Raw genomic sequence first — 22,312 nt, 5'->3', positions numbered from 1 at the left:
AGGTACAGACAATCAACAATCTTTTAATATGAAAAGAATATAATTATAAAGACATCTGCTTTACATAAGCTATGAGGGTTTTTTGCAAGTACTTTGAATACTGCACTCAGCTTATTTGAAGCAGGCAGTTGGTGCAATCATACCAACAAACTTAGGATAAAACACAGCCCACTGGGGACATTTCTTTCTGATCATGTATCCTGTAAAGTGAATAGGAGAAAAAAATATGGAAGCTAATTTCTGAATCCTGGTTATTTAATTGCAAGATATTTTTATTACTGAATCTGAGAGGCTGGACCACCCTCCTTTAGTCATCTGTTAATGACCCCAGTAATTTCTCTGAGTAGCCATGGACAACCACCACACTTGACAGTGGTAACCAGCCTTTCCCTTCTAACAGAGCACCTCCCCAGTGCTGAACATGCATGGCTTGGGAGACCTCTTCCACTGGAAAATGGAGAATAGACTGCTCTGATATTGAGCATTTGGACAGCATAAAACTGTGTGCTGCTGCACCAAATATAGTCAAAGAAAAAAGGAAGGTGGAAACTGCAATAAATGTTTCAGTGAGGAGGAACCATCTACTTTCTCCGAGAATAAATTAATAAACATCAAAGAGTTCATTTTCTAGTTATTGTTTTCACTCCAATGATTAGACAACCTGTAACAAAGAAACTAACTGAAACTGAAAGAAACTAGAGCTCTTTTACCCCCTCCTCAGGTGTTAGATTCTGCGTGCTCAGCTGAAACACCACTTTTAACAGTAAATTAGCAGTAATTCAACAATAACACCACTTAAAACAGGAAGTGATGTTTGCACGGTTCAGTGATGGCTAGATTTCACTCTACCCTGAATCCAGTTAAGTGCATGATGCTACTGAGAGAGGCAATGCTGGATTCCCCTCCCCCACACACAATTGTTCTGCCTCCCCATTTTTCACTGGGGTGAGGGATTTTGCAGCTAATGAGCAAATGGGCTCAGCTTCCTCATGGAAAACTAACCACTGCATCTACCACTCTCAAAAGCCCAGTCTACTTTAAATGTTTAAGCAGGAAATTCAAAACAATCCATGTGGCATAGCCAGCAGCCAGTGTGCTGCTCATACACACAACTTACCGGAACAACCAATAAGGTGGAAAAAAAATTACAAAGGAATTCCAGCAGGAAGGCATCAGAAGGTCTCATCTTTCCGTCTACACTGATCATTTTTGGCACTTCAGGAACAAGGCTCACTGCAGCTTTGAAAAAAGCATCAGCTACAAAATAAAAATACAGTTGCTGTGTTATCACTCCAGCTGTGATGGCAGTTGTGGCTGTGACCCACTGACTGCTCTGAGTTTGTTTCAAAGAGACCACAGAAAATCAACATGTGTTAACTGCAAAGAAAGTGGAGACTCAGTAGTCAAAATTTGTGATCATTCAAGTGATACTGCTGGTTTTTTTGAAAAGAAGTTCCCACATCACTCAAGACTTCAGAAATTATAATTCTTTGCTTAATGAGAGGACACCATTTTTCCAAATATTTTGCAGATACCGTTTTCTTAAAAGGCACACAATTTAAAATTGGTGTATCTAAAGAAATGCTTATGCCAGGAGAACAGGGAATCCAAAGTGTGTGGGGGAAAAGTGTATTAGATCATGCTAACTTGTTCACAAAATCATTCAGAGTAGGTTGTTGAAATTATAAGGAAATATGAACAACTTTAATTCTCGAAGTATTTACAGTCTTTAAAACTCAAACACTAATAGAATACCAGAACCTGAGGTATTGCTGGCTGCCCAGATAAAACGATTCTTCCCAAGAATCACAACATGGGAATTACAAAAACCATCCACCATTAAGGCCCTGACAAAAGAGCTATTAAGAGATTTTTCGTGACTCTTTATTAAGTCTCTAATCCTACCAAAAAACCACAATACCCCAATAACAAAACCACTTGACCATCAATTCCTCAGTTTATTCAGTTAATATTAACAAATTACAAGCAATATTTTACCTCTTAGCATATACAGGAGGCAGTCTAGGGCAAGTTCACAGAAAACTCTCTGACAGGAACATTCTTTTGCACTTTCTTGGCTACATTTCAAAATATCCAAGTCTTTGAAGCATCCTTCAGAATTAATACTGTATTTTAATTTTACAGGAACAGAGACTGAGGCCATGAAAACAAATTTTAGCAAAGAGAAAAAGAGAATTCTTGGTGAAAGCCAAGAGGTCTTAATGAGTGGGATGGGCATTTATTTCCCAGAGCACAGGTTGCTCTGGAAAAATTCATTTGAGCACATGAGACTCCAAGCAAATTTGATAAATATAGTACCAACCGATATCTAATTTAAGCTTATGAGGAATACCAGGGAAACATGTGCTTTGGAAAAACTGTAATTCTTCTGACTCTTACTTCTTTTCAGCATGAGTGCTGAAGCCCTTCTGAACTTCCCGGTGCTTACAACACAGACCCTTTCAGTCAAACTTCATACTTACTTTCATTCTGCAAATTTCTTTTGAGGTGAAATAATGTTGTTTATTTCTTTCAAACAAAACTAAGTTTACAGAGCTAACCTAAAGAAAGGCAAGTAATCTTTCTCTGACTTTTATTAGAACGAAAGCAGCAGCAGATGCTCATTCTAGCACAAGTAAATAAATCGCTGTTGCTTTCACAGTTGTCTCAGCAGAAAAAAAAAAGTGCATACCCCAGATCACCATATAATCAAAACATGTGACCAGACAAATGAAAAAAATCTGTCTCAGAAAATAGTCTGCATACCACAGTGCCCGTGTCTGTGCAGAAAGCACTCCTGCCTTCTAAGTTACTTCCTGATGGAACAGGAGTGATTTGTGCAGCAGTCTCTGCAATGAAAAAGAGCTTCAAAGCCCCTCATCTTAACTTCCTGCCTGCTCTTCCAGTAATCACAGTCCTAAATACTCTCCTCTAAACTTCTGCTCTAGCACAAAACCAAACCCTCTTATCTTCACTATGAATAACTGCAATTTCATTCAATTTATTCTTCTCGACCTGCTGCCACTGCTGCAAATGAGAGCTGCCTGCTCGTATTTCTTGAGCAGCTTCAGAGACATAAGCTCCCTCATTACACCTGCCACCAGGAGCAGCACGCCCAGCTCCTCTTCAGATGGCTGCTGCTGGGAATGAGAAGACAGACCTGTCCACACCCCTGGCAGCTTGCTGGGCCCTGCCCTTGCTGTGACAAGCTCCACTGTGCTTTCCTCTTTTTCCTCCATCAGTCACCACAGCAGTGACAGAGCTACCCCCTCCCTGCGCCAGCAGTGGGACACTGTGGGGCTCTTGGCCCCACACTGCTCATGTGTTTTCCTTGCCTTGTTCTCCCTGCCCTCCACACAACACAGCAAACAGCATAAAAGCAGTTAGTTGCATTATCTAATAAAGAGAAGGAGCATTTACTTTGGTACATCCAGCAGTGCCGGCAAAGGAGAGTATGTTCATTATGCTGCGAGTCCAGCCAATCTGTCCTAAGCTTAAAATGGTTGTTAGGCTGGAACACTGAAGGAGCATTCAGCCAAGGTACATGCCTTGTAGGAAGCAAAAATAAAGCAAATTCACATTACTGCAAAGGTCTTATTAGGGACTTTGCTAAAAACTAACTATCCTCCAAACACTACCACCCTATTCACTCGCAGAGAGGTGTCAGAGTATGTATCACATCTCTGAGGTTGGAGGAAAAGTTTATTAAATAGGGTGTCTCAGAAGTACTGTTTTCTTAATAAGCATGAAATAAGCATTGATATTTAATTCTGAATTACACTAATTATGATGTTACGAAGCAGTGCTTTCTCTGTATCTTTTAAAAGTCAATTTATAAAGCTATTACTGTAGAGATATTTCAAGAGAAAACCATACATCTGTTTTTTCTGGCTTCCAAAAGGTTTTTTCTGGCTTCAAAAAAGCACCGAAAACCCACAACGATGTTATGTTTTGATTAAAAAAACCCCAACAACCAAACATATATATAAAGTCTTCTGTTAAAGGATGCTGTTTTCTTATCTACCTGAAGTATGATACTCATTCTACAGTGAGCCACTGTTACATTGGATAAGGGGAGAGCAGCCTGTGCATTACAACAAATCATCATGATAAAGTCTTCCCAGATGGCTGTTAATATCTTGTGCAGTGCTCCGAACATGACATACTTCATGCTTCACTAAATTTATCCATTTGCAGCAGCTCCTTCATTTTGGTTGACCATAATCCTATAAATCTTTCTCCCCAGCATACATGCTGACCTCCAAGCTATGAAAACCAAGAATCTTGGATATCCAAGTCAGCAGTTCCAGTAATACTCTGCTACAGAAAAAACAAGTGAAGCTGCTGTTTTGCTGTTGCAAATATTCATGATGGTACATTTACACACACAATTATACACACATATATGGACCTCCATATATTTCTGTATAGCAGACTCTCTACATGTAAACATTTAGCTTACATTGTATGTGTTGCATCTATGATGGCCAATAAATCGGTATTAAATCAAGATTTCAGGCAAACAAAAAAAAAGAAGAACAAAGCCATGAAAAATGGGAAAATAATTAAGTTCCTTAAATCCAGTCTCAAAGAGCAGAAGGGAGTGAGTCTGACATACCTACACCAACTATTTATAGTCACAGATACAATTACACAAGGCTAAGTCCACCCAAAGGACAAAACCAGGGACCATGCGCCATCTTCTGTGACCACAACACCTTCGTGTCCTACAATACTGTCAAGATACTTTTAACACTCCAAAGATTTTGCTTCTACATCCAACAGATGTTGGAAATGTAATGAAGCCTTGTACTCCAGTGCAAAAAATTAATGAGAAGCAAGTGTGGGGTTTCTTGTTTCCTTTTTATTTTTTTCTGGTAAATAAATGAATGCATTTCTGTTTTGACAACCAAGCATTGCATACATTTGGAACTCCTTCTCCTCACATTGGTAAGGTCACTGGGAGAGTTTTGTCACATTGCTGAAAAATGTTTTTCCCTTGAGCTATTGAACATTCTCTGTCTGAAAACCCCTCTACACATCACTTCCAATCCAGAAACAACAAATAATTGTTTGAAGTAACAAAGATAAAAAAAGAAAATGAACGTGCTGCTTCTTGGTGAACTGGAATGTACTGTGTTATTTCATACGAGGTATTAGCTGCAGATAGAAAGGTAACTATGTGGATGGAGCTTGCTAGTGTTAGCTTTAGGAATAACTTGATTATAGATTGTGAGCATAGCCTGAGTACTTCCAGACAAAGGCACACAGAAGCATCAGTGGAAAGGAAGATTCATAGAATCATAGAATCATAGAATCATAGAATCATAGAATCATAGAATCATAGAATCATAGAATCATAGAATCATAGAATCATAGAATCATAGAATCATAGAATCATAGAATCATAGAATCATAGAATCATAGAATCATAGAATCATAGAATCATAGAATCATAGAATCATAGAATCATAGAATCATAGAATCATAGAATCTTAGGGGTGGGAAGGGACCTCGAGAGATCATCTAGTCCACCCCCCCTGCCAGAGCAGGGTCACCTAGAGTACATCACACAGGAACTCATCCAGGTGGGTTTTGAATGTCTCCAGTGAGGGAGACTCCACAACCTCCCTGGGCAGTCTGTTCCAGGGCTCTGTCACTCTTACAGTAAAAAATTTTTTTCGGATATTCACCTTGACCCTCCTATGCTCCAATTTACCCCCATTACCCCTTGTCTTATCACTGGTCATCACTGAAGAAAGCCTAACTCCGTCCCCCTGACACTCACCCCTTACATATTTGTAAACATTGATGAGGTCACCCCTCAGTCTCCTTTTCTCCAAGCTAAAGAGACCCAGCTCCCTCAGCCTTTCCTCATAAGGGAGATGTTCCACTCCCTTAATCATCTTCGTAGCTCTGTGCTGGACTCTTTCAAGCAGTTCCCTGTCCTTCTTGAACTGAGGGGCCCAGAACTGGACACAATACTCCAGATGTGGCCTCACCAATGCAGAATAGAGGGAGAGGAGAACCTCTCTTGACCTACTAACCACCCCCTTTCTAATGCACCCCAGGATGCCATTGGCCTTCTTGGCCACAAGGGCACATTGCTGGCTCATGGTCATCCTCCTGTCTACCAGGACTCATACAGTATGAACAAGAACACTAGATGCATAGATATTTTATTCTGTAATCAGTAAATGCAACACATACCACTCCCAAAAAATTAAAAAAAACACCTAAGAAATTTCAGCCTGCCTCTCTAAATTCTGCATAATCCCTGAAGACTATGAAGTAAATTATCACCAGCTGTCTTAAAGAGAGCTCCTTTAGTAATACTGGAAACTCTGAACTAATACATGCTATAGTTAAATAATGTATTTTCTCTTGGTTATTATGATGTGACAGAAAATCAAACCAGCAGACACATGGAAAAATAGAACAGTGGAGAGTCAATATGTTTTTTGCAGATGCAAATCATTCTTCAGAAGTCTTTCAAATTTTCCAAAGAACCAGCAAGTTCGTGTTTACACGTGACCCAGCCAATAAAAGTACTTAAGATTTTTAACAAGCATTAAACAATGTCCCTCAGATAGGCTCTTAAAAAAACTAAGCTGAAAAAAAGATAAGGAGAAAAGTCATCCTGAGGATTCATAGTTGAAAAAAGGATGAGGTGGAAGGGGAAAAGAGTGGGAATAAAAAGTTTTCACAGTGGAGCGGAATGACTACAGTGTTCCCTAAAGTTTTGCAGAGAGACATGTCCCTGTGATCAGCTGGGAGGTGACAATGTTTGCAGACTAGTCTGGAATGTGACTGCAAAGCATTGCACATGGAGCTCATGATTCCAAGCAATAAAGCAGCAGATGAAATCTAATATTAGTAAGGCATGCTGGGACAGGAAGAGCCCTTGCTATAACTGTAGAAAGCTCTAAATAGGCTATTTACACTCACTAAAGATTTTTGAGTCATTATAGGTGGCTTCCTGAAAACTACATCTGAAACAGCTGTTGAAAAGACCAGGCAATTTTAAGAATCATGGAGCCAGTAATGAAAAATGGAGGTGTCACAGTATCATTTATACAGCTGTTGTGCACTCACACCTAGAATAGAGTTCTTATCTTCTCCTTTCCAAAAGCATATAAAGAAGATTAAAAATGGCTCAGGTATGGAACTGCTTCCTTGTTAAAAAAAGCTATACTTACACAAACTCTTCAGGAACTTATCAACTCCATCTCATTGGTAGCATGAAGAAAATGACTGAATGACTGAATTTTTGACAGCATCACTAGCAGATCAGCTGCATGCACTGAACACACAGCTAACATTAAAAAACATTGCAGAAATAAATCCTTAAGTAGTAGATTTCCACGTAGCACGTAATTGTGGAACTCTCTGTCAAATGAAGTTACAAGGCCAAAAAGTAAAAACTGACAAATAATTAAATTCCTAAGGATTGATCCATCTATTTTATTAAATATCATGGCCCATATGTAACCTTTGTTACAGGATATATTCAGACCACTTGCAGCTGAAAGCTAGGAAGCATCATTCCGCATTATTGTTTCCTTTATGTTCCCTCAGTAGATTCTACTGGACACTTTCAAAAACAGGTCACAGGCTAGACAGACTTTAAGAACTGACAAACTGACGTGAAATGCTAGTCTGAAAAGCTTACAGTGACAGAGATGTCATCTCTCTCAAATCATGTAAAATCTATTGGCTGGGATAAAGAAAGGCACAAGAAAAAGCTCAGGGAATGAGAGAAATTTCCAGCTGTGGAAATCCCAGCTAACAGTACAAGTCATCATTTTGTTCAAATAAAGCAATGTTCATTATTGATTAATAAGGAAAACAGTATCTCATCAGTTTCTCCCAAAGCTACTTCATTGCCATCAAGGAAAATAGTATTCAAAAAGGTAACAGAGACAGCATTTACCAGTGTTACCAGAGGAGTGTGAGCAAAGAATTGAGAAAAACCTCTTTGGGTTCTTATTTCTCTAAATTCTTTATCTCAAATTCTCCCTATTTATATATTCTATTTATGTTCTTCAGATCTATAAAGTTTCTAGGAGATTAAGAAGGAATACTAAAAATCTAATGCTACTCTGAAAATACATTAAAATACACTACAACATTATTAGATTATAATTAAAAATTACTTATTAGGTATTTAATCTCATACTTTCTCCAAAGCATGGCTGAAGCCTGTTGTATTTAGAGAACATTAATGGAAAAGTAATGTTTTCTGAAGTAGAAAAAGAAAGTCCTCTTGCAATCTAATGGTGAAACTTCTTCAGCTACAATTTGAAGAACAGATATGTAATGTAGAAGGATATTAAGCACTTTATGCTTCATAATTAAAATCTGCATTTGCTACCAAAAAAAATAAAGATCTGTGTCAGTTGATTCAGGGGCCAAAGACTCTCCGTTTTAAAAAAGTTTTATGTTTGACAGTGTCCCAGTGAAATTAGTCACACAGAATCAGTTGAATTACTTGATCCACTCAGCATGTTACTTCTGGAGCAAGGCAAGGATTTCACAGCCTCTAAAATAAAAATGCGAAAAGTTGCATCATCTCTACCCACCTGCTGGATGCTTTGACCAACAATTAAAACATCATGCTGCCTGGTCTTTGACAGGCAAAAGCAGCACTTCCACCAGGAGAAAATATGACCAATTAAAATATTATCTATATCTCAAAAGTCCAGAATAGTGACCCAATGGAGCATGTAGCTGATCTCAATTTAGTGCAAGCTCTTGCTATGACAGAAGGCATGACCAACCAGAGTTTATTGTTCCTTGTTGGCAGTGTTCTGTGCCTCAGTTAAAAAAATGAAAAGCTTATCTTGGTAAAATCTCGCATTTTCCTTTCTGAGCTGGGCTCTTAATAGGCCCTCCAGAGGTACAAACTTTGCACTCAGGGCAAAATCACCTAAAACATTCTGAATGTAACTAAAGATTAATTTTATGTAAAGCACTTCTTGGGAGCTGGAGACAAAAGAGACAATACTCATGTTTAATACATGCTGAACAGCACACCTGGACAGACATTACTCACTAGTAATAGTAGGCTTTTCAGGAGACTACAAATTCACATTTCTGACTCAATTTCATTGTATTGAAGAAAATCTATTGCAAGAAAAATGGCAAGTACAGTTTTCTAATACTGAAGTATTTGGGTGAGTTCGAGCAAGCATCACACCACTGCTTTGATTAAAAGTGTGGCAAATCCCAGCAGGCAAGGCTCTGATTTGAGAGGAACTTGGAACAGGACAGATGCTCTACTGCTGCTGACCCTGGAGACTAGGAACAAGGCAAAAACTAAACCACTCCAGTCATATTAGCTGTGGCTCTCCAGTTGGTAGTTATCAGCACAATCCTCAGATCACCACACTTTATTTACCGTTATAATCTACACATCCTCTTTATAAAAAACCAATCTTTTAAGTTTCCCTTATCTATCTCAAAGAGCAATTTTACTCCTTTTTCAAGTTCAATACATAGGCAATTTAGAGAAATCTTTCTATTGCCAACAGAAGTCTATCCTGTGAAATTCAATTTTGTTACACATTTAAATGAAAAGTCAACTCACTGTAGTAGCTAAACTGACTGTAGTATCTAAGCTCCCTGTAGGAACTTAAAATTTAAAAAAAAAACCAAGAATTTAACTCACTAAAAACAACAGCTGGAAACTTTAAAGAGAAACTGCATGCACGTGCACACTTGCACACTCCACTACCGGCTGAGCCATCAGATCAGGTACATTACCCTTCAATTTTATTTCTCTTCCCAATTTTAAACTGATTAAGCTAATTCCAATCAGCATGAAATCAAGGTTACACACAAGGGACATTTTCACTTCCTAGCCTAATGCTATTATTAATTGCACACTCCTAAAACTTCACTTAATGCTGCATTGGTTTTATTAGATCAGCATCTAATTGGCATCAGTTAACTCAGCTAACTGACTGGATTTACATTTGCTGTTATGAATTAATCAGTAGTTCTTATACACATGGAATCCATGCAGCTGAGATACAGGTGACACTGTGCTAAAAGTAACTTCCAAGGACACATTATCTGACTATAATATATCAGAATATGCACAGACAGTTCACAAAAAATGTCCTAAGACTGGTGTCACTTTTGTCTAACTGGTTAACATGTGCTAAATTATTCACGCAAGTGACATGTCTCTGAATAAAAATTATGCCCAAAATAGCTTTTTCTAAGGAAAGAAAAAAGTGTGTAACGATAAAACCTTGGTAAATGAAGTGAGTTACTGAACATCAGAGTTTTTCACATGCTTAACTTCAACAAAAGCTGAGATGGACCAGATGCTCCTCTCTCTAGCTTGTGGGTCCAAATTCAGGAGAGAGTAGTTAATAAATATGTAGAGATTGAGTTCATGATACTTTGCATTCACTTGTTACCTTAAAAGGTTTCAGAATGGGGATCCTTTTAATTGTTCAGTGAGTGCACTGTGTTCACATGTCAAACAACAGCTGTGCACACTTATAAACTCTCACACTGAAAAATCTATACAATTGTTGGGGCCCAAGAGTCTCAGTCAGAGAAGACCTGGATCATAAAATAGTAAAAGAGCTGTTTATAAATTGAAAGATTATGAAAACACAGAGTTGTTCCCTAGATGGCCAGGGCATACCTCTCAAAGACCAAATATTACAGAAAAAGTGCTTTTGATTTGCTTCCAAGAAGAGATGCACTGCAGCACAAACAATAATAAAAATTGATACAAAGGATAAGGTAAGCTGGTCAACTAGACAAAACACCATAGAAAAAGTGAGTCCATTTTTGGTAAACTTATCTACAAAGAAACTGCACAATACTAATTACACAACAACAGACTTTGCAGATCTTTTATTTGCAAAACATACTTGTACATAACAGCCAGCTTTACTCTAAATCCTCTGCTTTGCTATATGGGCAACATCAGATTCAAAACAAAAAAATCCAACAGTCACCCTGTACTAAAAAGTCTTAATCAGCACCCTAAGTCAGCTTGTTTGTGCAGCTGGAATTTACTGATGGTAAATGCAGAGCTTGGAAAACAAGTTCTCATGAAGAAGCACAGAGCTAAAACAAAGAATTAAAGCCACAACAAAAGATGATGCAAAGTAATCCAATTACTCTCGGAGCTCCACTGAAAACTTGTAAATGAAAAGCATTTACCAGTGGAAAGCAGACTTTTAAAGTCAGTATTAAAATTGCAAGACAAAGTAGAATGACATCAAAAAGGAAAAGAAAGATACTGCAAACAGTTAAAAGTATGGGAAGACTTTGAAAATAGGTAACTGTCTTCCATTTATGATATGAACAGGAACAAGATCCTATTAAATGGTGATACATACTCAAGGCTCATTCTGGTTACAGAGTAGCTCTAAAAATTTTCCCCAAATCACTTCTGTCAGAATTTCCAATTACTTAACACTGTCAGGCCCTGGTTCAATCAATACTTCAGGTAAAAAAAAAGAAAATCTATTTTTTGTTCTTCATATTATCTGGTATTACTCCACTGTTTCACTCTGATACAGGGGCATATTTTCTTAGCTAAGCTTTTCTCACACACGTGCTTTGATAGTAGGTTTCTGGTGTCATTGACCTCAGCTTTAATTCTTTTGCAGCTCGTTGCAGGATTTTGTCAGCCTGTGAACTACTACTCAGAGGAACTTGTTTCTTTTTCCACAGTTGCAATAAAGTACATCATTTGTGGTTAAGAGTGCTTGCATTATTATGCATGAGAAAAAAATTCCATAATTTCTAAGCAATTTAGGACAACCTATCTCACAGCCATGACTATCTCAACTGGAGTCAGCTGTCTTGGCTATTTAGATCACAGGATTAGTCTTAGAATTAAAGAACTGCTTTGATATGACTCATTTTCACTGTAACTGTGCTTGAAACAGGGCTGTATTTTAATTACACGATAATATACTTGTGACTTATGATTTCAACCAAGTTACTGTTCACAGCCAGAAATATTATTAAAATAAGAGAACCTTTAAGTAGACAAATCGGTGTCTTACCTTGTGAAAGGCACTGATTTGCCAGAGCAACCTGTCCGGAGTGTAGATACAGATTAAGACGTGTGAAGATACTGGTCAGAGATGGAATTGTAATGAAGCAGAAGGCAACACAAGCCTAAAGCAAATAAAAACATGAAACTGAAGAAAATTCTTAACTCATTTCTGATTTTGTAGTGTAAATCTGTAAATCAGTTTTGGAAAAGGCTTTCAATAAAAGCAAATACTATGTGAAGTCCAAAATCAGCAACTTCCAATTTATCATAATTTCAACACTTATTAAAATATTTTTTATTGTTATTAATTACTGTTATTATAAGTAGATTAGTTCAAAACTTACTCTATTATTCTAGCTCAAAGTGTTCTTCCCTCCTCAAGTAACCAGTTTGCAGCTCAAGACCAAAATCTAACTAGAAAAGAAGCACTGGTCCTCGGGGACAATCCATCTGTGAAAACTGGTGAAAGCAGGGGCATTGTGTGGGTTTCGGAGGAAGAATCTGGTACAACCTGCGGCAGCTTGAGACCTCCTGGAGCAGCCCAGATACCTAGAGATGGAGCAGGTGGCTCCCAGGCATACAGGATTTGGCCAGTGTCACCCTAGCCATCCTTCCTCCAGGACATGATGCACAGGTGCCATGATGAAAAATCCATTAATTCATGGCAATATATGCAAACACCTTCCCAGCACATGAAGACATATTAGTTGCTCTGTTGCCTGTGAGAAGAGGGGAGCACAAGCAACCACACACAGCCTGTGCATAGTTCAAAGCTCATCTGACTGCATCTAGAAAGACTCAGAGGCACTAAAGCTGAAAGGAGTTATTTGAAATTCAAATACTGGTTTCAGCAGACCAACACTGACACTGTGAGGCAGAAATTGAAATAATACTTTCTCCCCATCTCCTATTCTCTCTGTTATTGAGTTACATAGATATTAAGTATTCCATTTCAAATATAATTTGAAAAGCTGATCATTCTAGAACTCACACAAACACCTTTCAAATGAACCTTCCTCTGGGGAGGGAGTTGATCCTGCTGGTCTTTTTAAACACAAAGCTGCTATTAGATGCTTTGGGTTTTTCTTTTAAGTACCTTAAATGGCAGCATTTGGCTTTAGAGAGTAAAGATCAATGTTAACAAGAGAAAACAAGAGTATGAATAGTGTAAAAAATACTAACATATTGGTTTTGCAAAAATTATAAGCTTGGGTGACAGCAGATAATATTATATGCCAAGAAGGCAGGCTCTCAAAGTTTATTAGTCAGACCTACCCTGACAAATGCAGCAGTCTTTCTGGAATGATTTCCTTTCATCACCTTTCTTGTTTCCATTGCTAGTTGGTTCACAGACTACACATAAAAACCAGAAGCAAATAATCAAGAAAAATCAAAAGATTTATTAGGTCAGTGGCAAATAACAAACTGCATGTTTTACTGTGTGCACTCAGAAAACAGGAACTGTCAAAAGGGACCCTGACATGGTGTGCCTTCACTGTACTTATCAGTCTTTGCTTGGACAATTTCAATGACTGTTCCTTAAAGCAAATATGATTGCAAGGGTTTGTAAAAGCAGACTTGCAGATTTATTCAAGGCTTCAGATCACCCCTTCCTTCCCAGCTATAGTGCTGTCATCACCTCCTTCCTGGTGTTAACATCATGATTTCTAGCTAACACACTATTAAAAAAACAAAAATAAAATATAAAAGGATTTAAGAGAAGATCCCATGCAAAGGAATGACATGCAGTTAATGCTCACCTGACATGTGATACAATACAAAAAGAGATTAACCTACCCCACCACAGCAGGACACTGCCTGTATCTGCAGTGAGACAATCTAATCTCTCCTAGATGGAGGATTATAGGAGAGAGAACCCAAATTCTGTATGCACTAAAGTGCCATTCATTTTATTAGACATAAAATATCTTGCAAGATACCCAGTTTTCTCTGTTGCAATGATACCTTGCATACCTGTCAAGAAAGAAAGTCAGAGAGTTCGGGGTGATAAAATGAGAGGTGAGATCAAAGTCAACTTTAAAAACCCTTGATAAAAATACTTCAGACTTATTCTGACAGACCAATAATCTGGGTGGGGAATGGGAGAAGTGTGAGTATCCCTCCACTTATGAAGATAGTGGAGATAAACTGTAACTTACATGAATCAACTGGACTAGAACAGGCTCCAGATTGCAAAACATTGACCTGGCTTCAACATAAAAACTCAGCTGTTGTTCAAAGTCACGTCCAAATGAAACCTGTAAAGTAATAATAAAAAACAACCTAGATTTTACCATTGTAGGCCATGAAGTTTAAGAAATATAAAACTGCATGCAGATAAACCACAGATATTCAAAGGTCAAAATACCTATATATTGGTAAGAAAAGAAATCCCACCATTAACAACAAAATAACAGCTGAAGAATCTCTCATCCCTTGGGAGGCAGCCCTGAAGGACAAAAGAGCCCAGGAAGGCTGGTCATTCTTCAAGAACAAACTCTCAGAGGCACAGGAGAAGGCCATCTCCGGGTCCTGGAAGATGAGCCAATGGAGAAGACAACTAGCCTGGACCTCAGGTACAAAAGGAAATGTCACAGCCTTTGGGAAAGGGGCTTAGCAACCTATGATGCATACCTAGATGTAGTGAAGCTGTGCAGGGGGAAAATTAGAAGGGCCAAGGCTCAAGCAGAACTCAACTTGGCCATTGCAGTTAAAGAGAACAAGAGGTTTTTTCAATAGAAAAAGGAAGACTTGGGAAAATGTAGGCCTGCTGATGAATGAGGTGGGCACCCTAGTGGTGGAAGACACAGAATAGGTGGAGTTACTGAATGCCTTCTTTGCTTCAGTCTTCATTGCTAAAGCTGTGCCTCATGAATCCCAGACCCTGGAAGCAAGGGGAAAGGTCTGGAGAGAAGAAAGCTTTTCCTCAGTAGAAGAGGACTGGGTTAGAGACCTCTTGGCCAAACTGGACATTTCTCAGTCCATGGGCCCGGATGGGATGCACCCACAAGTCCTGAGAGAGCTGGCAAATGTTATTGCTGGGCCACCCTCCATCATCTTTGAAAGGTCATGGAGAACAGAAGATGCACCTGAGGACTGAAGGAAAGCAAATATCACTCCAGTCTTCAAAAAGGGCAAGAAGGCGGATCCAGGGAACTACAGGACTGTTAAGTCTCACCTGTGTCCCTGGGAAGGTGATAGAGACTCATTCTGTTGAAGAACAGGAAGTTATTGGGAGTGTCAACATGAATTTACCAAGGGTAAATCATGCTTCACCAATCTGCTAGTCTTCTGTGATCACATAACTGGTTGGCTGGATGTGGGGAGAGCAGCAGATGTCATCCACAGTGTTATAAATCCTAGATTTGTGAAGCATTTCCAAAAACTCTAGGGACACAGGCTGGGTATTGTTCACACTTTGAAAAGCAGAACAAAAAAATCACAGAAAACCAGAAATAAATCAGTGAATCTGTACTCTGAATTCTGTAGTTTCTGCTCACTAAAGGGCCTCCAAGAGAAATAAGCATTTTCCTCACTAGATGTATCTGTAAGAAAAGCAGGTTTTCCTTGAGTTTGGTTGATAGATATATGCTTCTGTAGTATAGCAAAAGCCTGCAACCTTGCATGCTGGCAGAAGAGAGGTCAAAGACCACCTCTGTGTGAGAACACTCTACTTCCAACCCTCCAGATTTTAAAATACCAAGTGCTGTCAGCTGGAGTGTCTCAGCTGTCAATTAAAAGCCTAGCAAGAGAAACAGTCTCCAGGCACTCTAAACTGATGTATTCAAATGGAATTTTTTTTAGTGGAAGTAAAGGTTGCATTATTTCTCAAGCCACATGCAAATGAAGTTTTTACTGAATTAAAATTAAATATAATCCATACAGTGAAAGATCAAAGAAACTCCACCAGAAAAGAAAGGATTGCTTCTTATATTAAAGCAACTGGTTTTGCCTTTCCTCTATTTGTGCAACTGCTGGTTCTTGAGTCCTCATCTCAAGCTTCCCTAAAACTACATTTTTTTTACACAAAAAAGCCTTGCTGTAAGGATGACTGTTGTGCTATTCCTCCACATCTTAATGTGTGCTGGCTTAAAATTCCTTACTAGTCATTTTCCTGCTATGAATTTTTTTCCTCCCTAAACCAAGACCACATCAAATATTTATTCAAGAAGAAAAATCCTCCTAAAGAAATTATGCAATTTAGTACTGCATATAAAGAAAAACTGTATTTAAAACATATTAAATAACAAATTATTGTAGCTGAAGATAAAGCAACCATCCAGAGGTAAATTCATAGAATTGCAACAAAGAAGACAAGCAGAGACAAAGCCTGTCAGCTCTGACTGTGTGAAAGAAATACAACTATTGAGAGGATCAGGTTAGTGAATAAAAAAAAGCTTACAAACATCTTCCTTAAACAACCAGACATGTCACACACAACAGACAAGAACAAAATACTTCACTGGGATAAAAGGAAGGGAAGAGTTAAAAATACATTTAAAGACAAAACAACTGGAGCTTTTTGTGGGACTACTAATGTGATGAAACAAATTATTTCTAAATTAAGATAAACAGATATAAGAATAACATACAAGCTACATTTATTTTGTGTTTTTTAAAGCTGGTGTTGGATCCATTAGAGCTGGGTAATGGAACTGCATTCACATAAACCAGTGACCCTTCTGATACTGTAAGAGGCAAGACTTTAATCGCTGTCTAACTTTTAAATACTTACCTTGCCTTATAGATTTAAAAAACTAGCAGAAAACACAATTAAGTAAGCATCATGTGCACTTTAAACTCTCATATTGCACCATGTCAGCTTCAACACTGTCTATTTCTCTCAACACATGCACACTTCTACCAGTAAAATATACCAGTTAGGGTTTTCAAGTGGTCTTAAGCCAGTCAGACACAGAGTCTCTGGTTCAGCTACACAGGCACCTGTTTCTCATGGGGATCCCATGAAAATCCCAGCTATAAGGTACACCCCAACAGTTGCACACAACTGTCACTCACCATTTTTATGAATCCATTTATCAAAGCTGCTAACATTCTTTTCTCATCCTCCAGTGTTAGTGCACTAGAAGAGAAAATGTATACAGTAAATTTTAGAATTTATTAATCATATCTATCCTTAAAGGTTCAAAAGATAACTAATTTATACAATGCAATGTCCATATAAAATATTTATTGTACACTAAAACCACTAATCTGGTAATTTTAGGTATAAAGCAATTAACCAATTTTAATATTAATATCAGCAATTCAACCCAGCACCAACCTTTTTGAAGTACCAAATTTTTTTTAAAGGTACAAATTGTTAAAGCATGTCTTTAGATTTTACATAAACTCAGATTTTGCCATAAGGAGAAGGAAGCTAAGCTCATTTTCTTTACTGCAGTAAGCAAATGGCTTCACTCTTGTGTTACAGCATGAGAACTTCAGTAGGAACTGAGTAGAAAAACCTAAAGAAATTGGTAAACCTATTCTTGGCAGAAAGGAGAAAAGCTTTTAAAATATATTTTAAGTAGTATATATAATAGTTAATGTATTTATTTTAGAAACAATATTAGCTTCTTGTTTGGATTTCTGGAGGGTTTGGGGTTTGCTGGTTATTTTGTTTACTAACACTGCCACATCATTTTAAAAATAATTAACATAATCTTGTTACAGTGCTCTTTTTTGATGTTTTAACAAGAACTGAACTAAACTAGTACATAAAAAATTTATTTTCAAGACTATATCAGACACCTATTTTATAGCAACAGTCCAAACCTGATTTGAAACAAATGTACATCACATGAAAATCCAATAGGTCAAACCTGATTCACTAAAAATGGATGAATAAAAAGTTAAATTACAACTAACCAATACAATTTAATCCTTTTACTATTATTTACTTGTCTCCAGCTTTGACCTTTAGTATATCAGTTACCAATTTCCTAGCTCAGACACCAGATGGGAAGAGAACAATAGCTTTATTATACAAATTCAATAAAGGAGGAAAGAAAATCTCAGCATGATTAGCTCATTAGTGCCCTGCCCATCAAAAGAGTCAACTGATGGGCTCTGAAAGGCTCAGAAGACCTGTAATGAGATCTCTGGGTCAGTTGCAGGTTTCCAGTTCAATTCTGAATCAGACTCCTACCAGTCTAGAGGCTGTTATCCTCCAACAGCTGCTCCCGGCCTCAGTGAGCTCTACACAATAGGTTGGGAGTTTCCTCAACCAGGATGCAAAAATAGATGCGGGAGTTATTTTAAGACATCTAGAATTTAGAATGATTTGCCAGTAAGAAATGACACAACAGAACCAAGCTTAACAATGTACACCATTTTATGTCAGGTAAAAGAACTGCTGGTTTAAGGGATTTTACAGATCTCAGCAATCTATCAAAATTGTTCTGGCAACACATCAGAGGAAGTACCAAAAATGGATCACCATAAACTGTTTAATTTCTTTTATTAAACTGGTTTAGCTTCAATGTGTTGCTCTATTTGAAGACTGAAGTGGCTTTTAGTGCAACACACAGCCAAATAAGGTGCTCTAACCCAAAATAAAGCACTCTAGCTGGTATAAATTGGAGTAACATGCCAAAACTGATTTCTTTATTGGCAATAAATCTTGCATTCATGGCATATCAAGGCTGAGAAAGTTCCTTTACAGTGTCTCTCACACTAAGAGGCTTTGGCCTCAGAGTGCAAAAAGAAACTGTCTCTTTACTATTCTGCTCAACCCAAACCAGAAGAAAAAAAAAAGGCAACTCTGTTCTTAAGGTCTAAAATCTGCAGTGTTGTGATTCTGGCTCTATTTTCAACCAGACATAGATTTTGTGTGATTTTTTGCAATTTACCTACAAATCATAACCATTTTCCACCTTGCACAGCTGACTGTCATGGAAGCTTGATTTACAACTATGTGGCCAGTACTCCAAGACACTCTGCTTCATGGTACTACAAAAAATTGAAGGAAACTGTCATAGTCCAAGTCTGGCACATAAAACCCCTTTTTTCCTATTTATAAATATGTTTTAAATAAATATTAACATAAACCACAGGTAAACTGTGAAGTCATAATTGCTGAGAATCTGGCATATCAGCAGGCATTTGGCACAGAAAAGAAAAAATATCATGACCTATACACAACTGCTATTCAAACACTGAGGGGTCCACAGGGCACCCAAGATCCCTAAAGACTTCAGCATCCAAAGCCAAGGGGAAAATAGGAGGATTTAGGGTAAGACATAGATGGTTCAAGAGCCTCTCTCATCTAGCTTCCCCTACTAAAGTTCCTAGAGATTTTCCAGGTGTCCTTTAAAAGATTTCATACCCCTTTGTAATGGCTGAAAAATGTGGCCCAAAAAAGGTGTGACTGAGTATGGCAATCTGTGCTTTAATGCCTACATATACACTTAAATCTCAAAAATAGTTTATTATTCACTGTAACTCAAAGATTACATTGGTTTCACTCTCAAAAATACTTCTACAAGATTGGATTGTTTAGTGTCTCTGCTCCATTAGAAAACTCTAAAAAAACATTGCTTCTTTCCTTTTAAAATTCTGCTTCAGTATTCAAAATAAAGTAGTAATTAAAGAGCAAATGGTACGTGCTGCCACTTCAACACACAGCTTTTCCTTCACCACTAATTGGATTCATGTCTTAATCCACCGTGAGGCAAACAGCCTCAGAAGTGTGAACTGTACAGCAAGGAGCCAAACTTTGCATAAACAATAATTATTAGTACAAATACAGCTAATCTTACTTCACAGAATCATGCATTGTCTTGCAGATATGCAGAAGAGCATTGAGTATAACGGGATCCTTGGTAGGCTCCTGCTGATGCCTAGAAAATGTTTTAGAAAAAAGGATGAAAAATCTGTCAAAATGAAAAACAAGGAATCGAGTAACACCAATTTAATGCGCAATTCCAACCATCCGCTTTGTATGACACTACAGGAATTTTATACTCATTTTTTAACCAACAGAACTCCAAAGATCACATGGTTAATAGATTTACAATTCCAGCAAATGCCAGTCAAGAAATACTATCTCAACAGATGGAGCTTTACTGCCAAGCCACAGAATCTGACTCCTTATGGGACACAATGAGCTAGACAGGTGATACATTGAGGCAATCTAAGAACATCAAAACAAAGCAACTGCAGATCTACCAAGAAGTAAGGTAGTTCCTCAGCCACTGATGGGCAGACAGGAAGGATAAATGTCACATTTAGGTACAGAGGCACACGTGCAGTGAAGCATCTCTAAGATGACCGAAGGGCTGCAGCATCTCTTGAATGAGCAAAGACCAAGAGAGCGGGAGCTGTTCAGAATGGAGAAGAGACTGGCTTGGGGGGGCTTAGAAGTGTGTATAAATACTTGAGGGGAAGGTGAAAAAGGAAAAAATGTTTAAAGGAACCTGATAATTACTTGAAACAGAGTGACCTGTTTGACTTGTACAATTTTTGAAGACAAAGCCTCATCTTTTAAGATCTTTTTCAAAGGGGGAAAAATAAATTTTCTACATAAAGAAGCTTTTAGCAACAGACTGTCTCTCTTCCTCCATTATACCACGGAAGCAGTTCCATGCTGTCACATCAGTTGGAATATGAAATAAATTTCATAAACCAACTAAAACAACATACATTTTAAAAAGCTTAGAGAACAACCATTTGATAATCCTCAGCAAGTCAGCATCAATGATTACTTAAATTTCAGATTTGTGAACAATTAAACAACAAGTCAATCAATAGACGGACAAAACTGACACATTTTATTATTATTTTTTCCCACAGCCTGGAACACCTTCATGATCTAAGTGGCTCATTTACCAACTCATCTTCCCTAGCAATCTTTCAGTCTATGCCCCAGATCCTCCAGAGTGCATTTATCTGAATATTCTCCACTTACTTGATAAAAGATTCCATAATGCACTTGCAAACCTCCACTCTCACACTTTCCTTCTGGAACATATCCAGAAATGGCAAGAACTTCTCCTGAAAGCACAAATACCTAAATAAGTTTGGGTATCTTACAAACAACACACAAAACAAATAAATATTTAATGAATAAGATTTATAATAATAGTTGGTCTAGTTACAATTATTTTAATATTTTTTGAAGGCAGTAATTCATAGTGAAGGATGAAAGAGTGGAACAAATGGAAAAGCAACAAAGGCTGAAAGATGTATCCAGTTACTTGAGATATCCAGAATAAAAGACAAAACACAGAGCTGTCTTAAAAGAAGTAATATGGTTGAAACGTCTTAAGATCACAACAAACTCAGACATCTATGGGAACAAGAGATAGGATATTTAAAAAAAAATTAAAACAGGCCACACACCAGCAACCATTTGTGTGTATCCAGGGCAACTTATGAAGGTCCAAGACATTCAAATTTTCCTCAAGGATAAGGGTTTATGTTGTTAAGATACTGAAATAGTTTCTGTATCATCTCAAGAATATAGCAAGGATAAGTTTTTCAGTATTATCTGAGAAATTTGTAAACAAGATTCAAAATCCAAAGAGTTATTCTTGAATTTTACCCTCCAACTATTTTTAGTACTTTGACATCTACCGCCTTGTTCCTCTTTCTCTACCTCATTTACAGTCTCTGATGTCTCTAAGTTTCACTTTGGTTCAATGCTAAACTTAAGCGCTATGACAGAGCATGTGAATTATGGAAACAGCGATCAGCAATAATATCAACACACACTAATAACTGGTATTTCATCTTCCATTGGTTGTCACTTATGCCATCATAACAAACAAACTTAAGAAAATCTAACAGCCTAAGGAAAAAAAAAGTGAATTAGAATAACCAATATTTAAGTAGTAAGCAGCAGAGAACTTCCAAAATGTTTCTCCACTTATCTACTTGCTAGAAAGTCCTCTCACTATGTGAGCTTGTAAGCAATTTAAATATCCAAGTCAGGTAAATTCTCTTGCAAAAGCAGTGCAACGTAATTCTTCTAAAATATTTAATAAACAGAGTACCACTTACCACTGAAAAAAGCAGAGAGAAGTCATAGATATAGGTAATTACTTTCTGAATAACTGACTGCAGCTAAAGGGAAAAAAAAGAAAGGGTGTAGGAAATTATTGTAATACATGTTAAATTAATACTATCCACACCAAAGATTATTCTTCTCTAGCTATTCATAGAAAAATGGGTTGGACAACACTTCAAGCATTCCTACATATACTTTATTTCCCCAAAGCAGGATCAACTACAGCCATGCTGTTTCTAACACATTTTCCCCAACACTTTTCA

The 22,312-nt window shown here is 37.6% G+C and overlaps 1 protein-coding gene across 1 annotated transcript in view; it reads right to left on the bottom strand.

The window, feature by feature from the left end:
- The window catches only part of LOC104393713 (chromosome unknown open reading frame, human C16orf62), a 50,966-nt gene that overhangs the window by 7,378 nt on the left and 21,276 nt on the right, over positions 1–22,312 (bottom strand). Inside the window, 8 exon segments of the mRNA XM_010003228.1 lie at positions 1,118–1,257; positions 12,045–12,159; positions 13,313–13,390; positions 14,197–14,295; positions 17,057–17,120; positions 19,801–19,881; positions 20,949–21,034; positions 22,043–22,105. Of these exon segments, the coding sequence (XP_010001530.1) occupies positions 1,118–1,257; positions 12,045–12,159; positions 13,313–13,390; positions 14,197–14,295; positions 17,057–17,120; positions 19,801–19,881; positions 20,949–21,034; positions 22,043–22,105 (726 nt within the window).

The sequence above is a fragment of the Chaetura pelagica genome, unplaced genomic scaffold (assembly GCF_000747805.2).
Source record: "Chaetura pelagica isolate M959 unplaced genomic scaffold, ChaPel_1.0 scaffold138, whole genome shotgun sequence".
In the NCBI taxonomy this organism is placed as follows: domain Eukaryota; kingdom Metazoa; phylum Chordata; class Aves; order Apodiformes; family Apodidae; genus Chaetura; species Chaetura pelagica.
The sequence above is the reverse complement of the archived record's forward strand: the minus strand, read 5'-3'. Positions and strand labels throughout refer to the sequence as shown.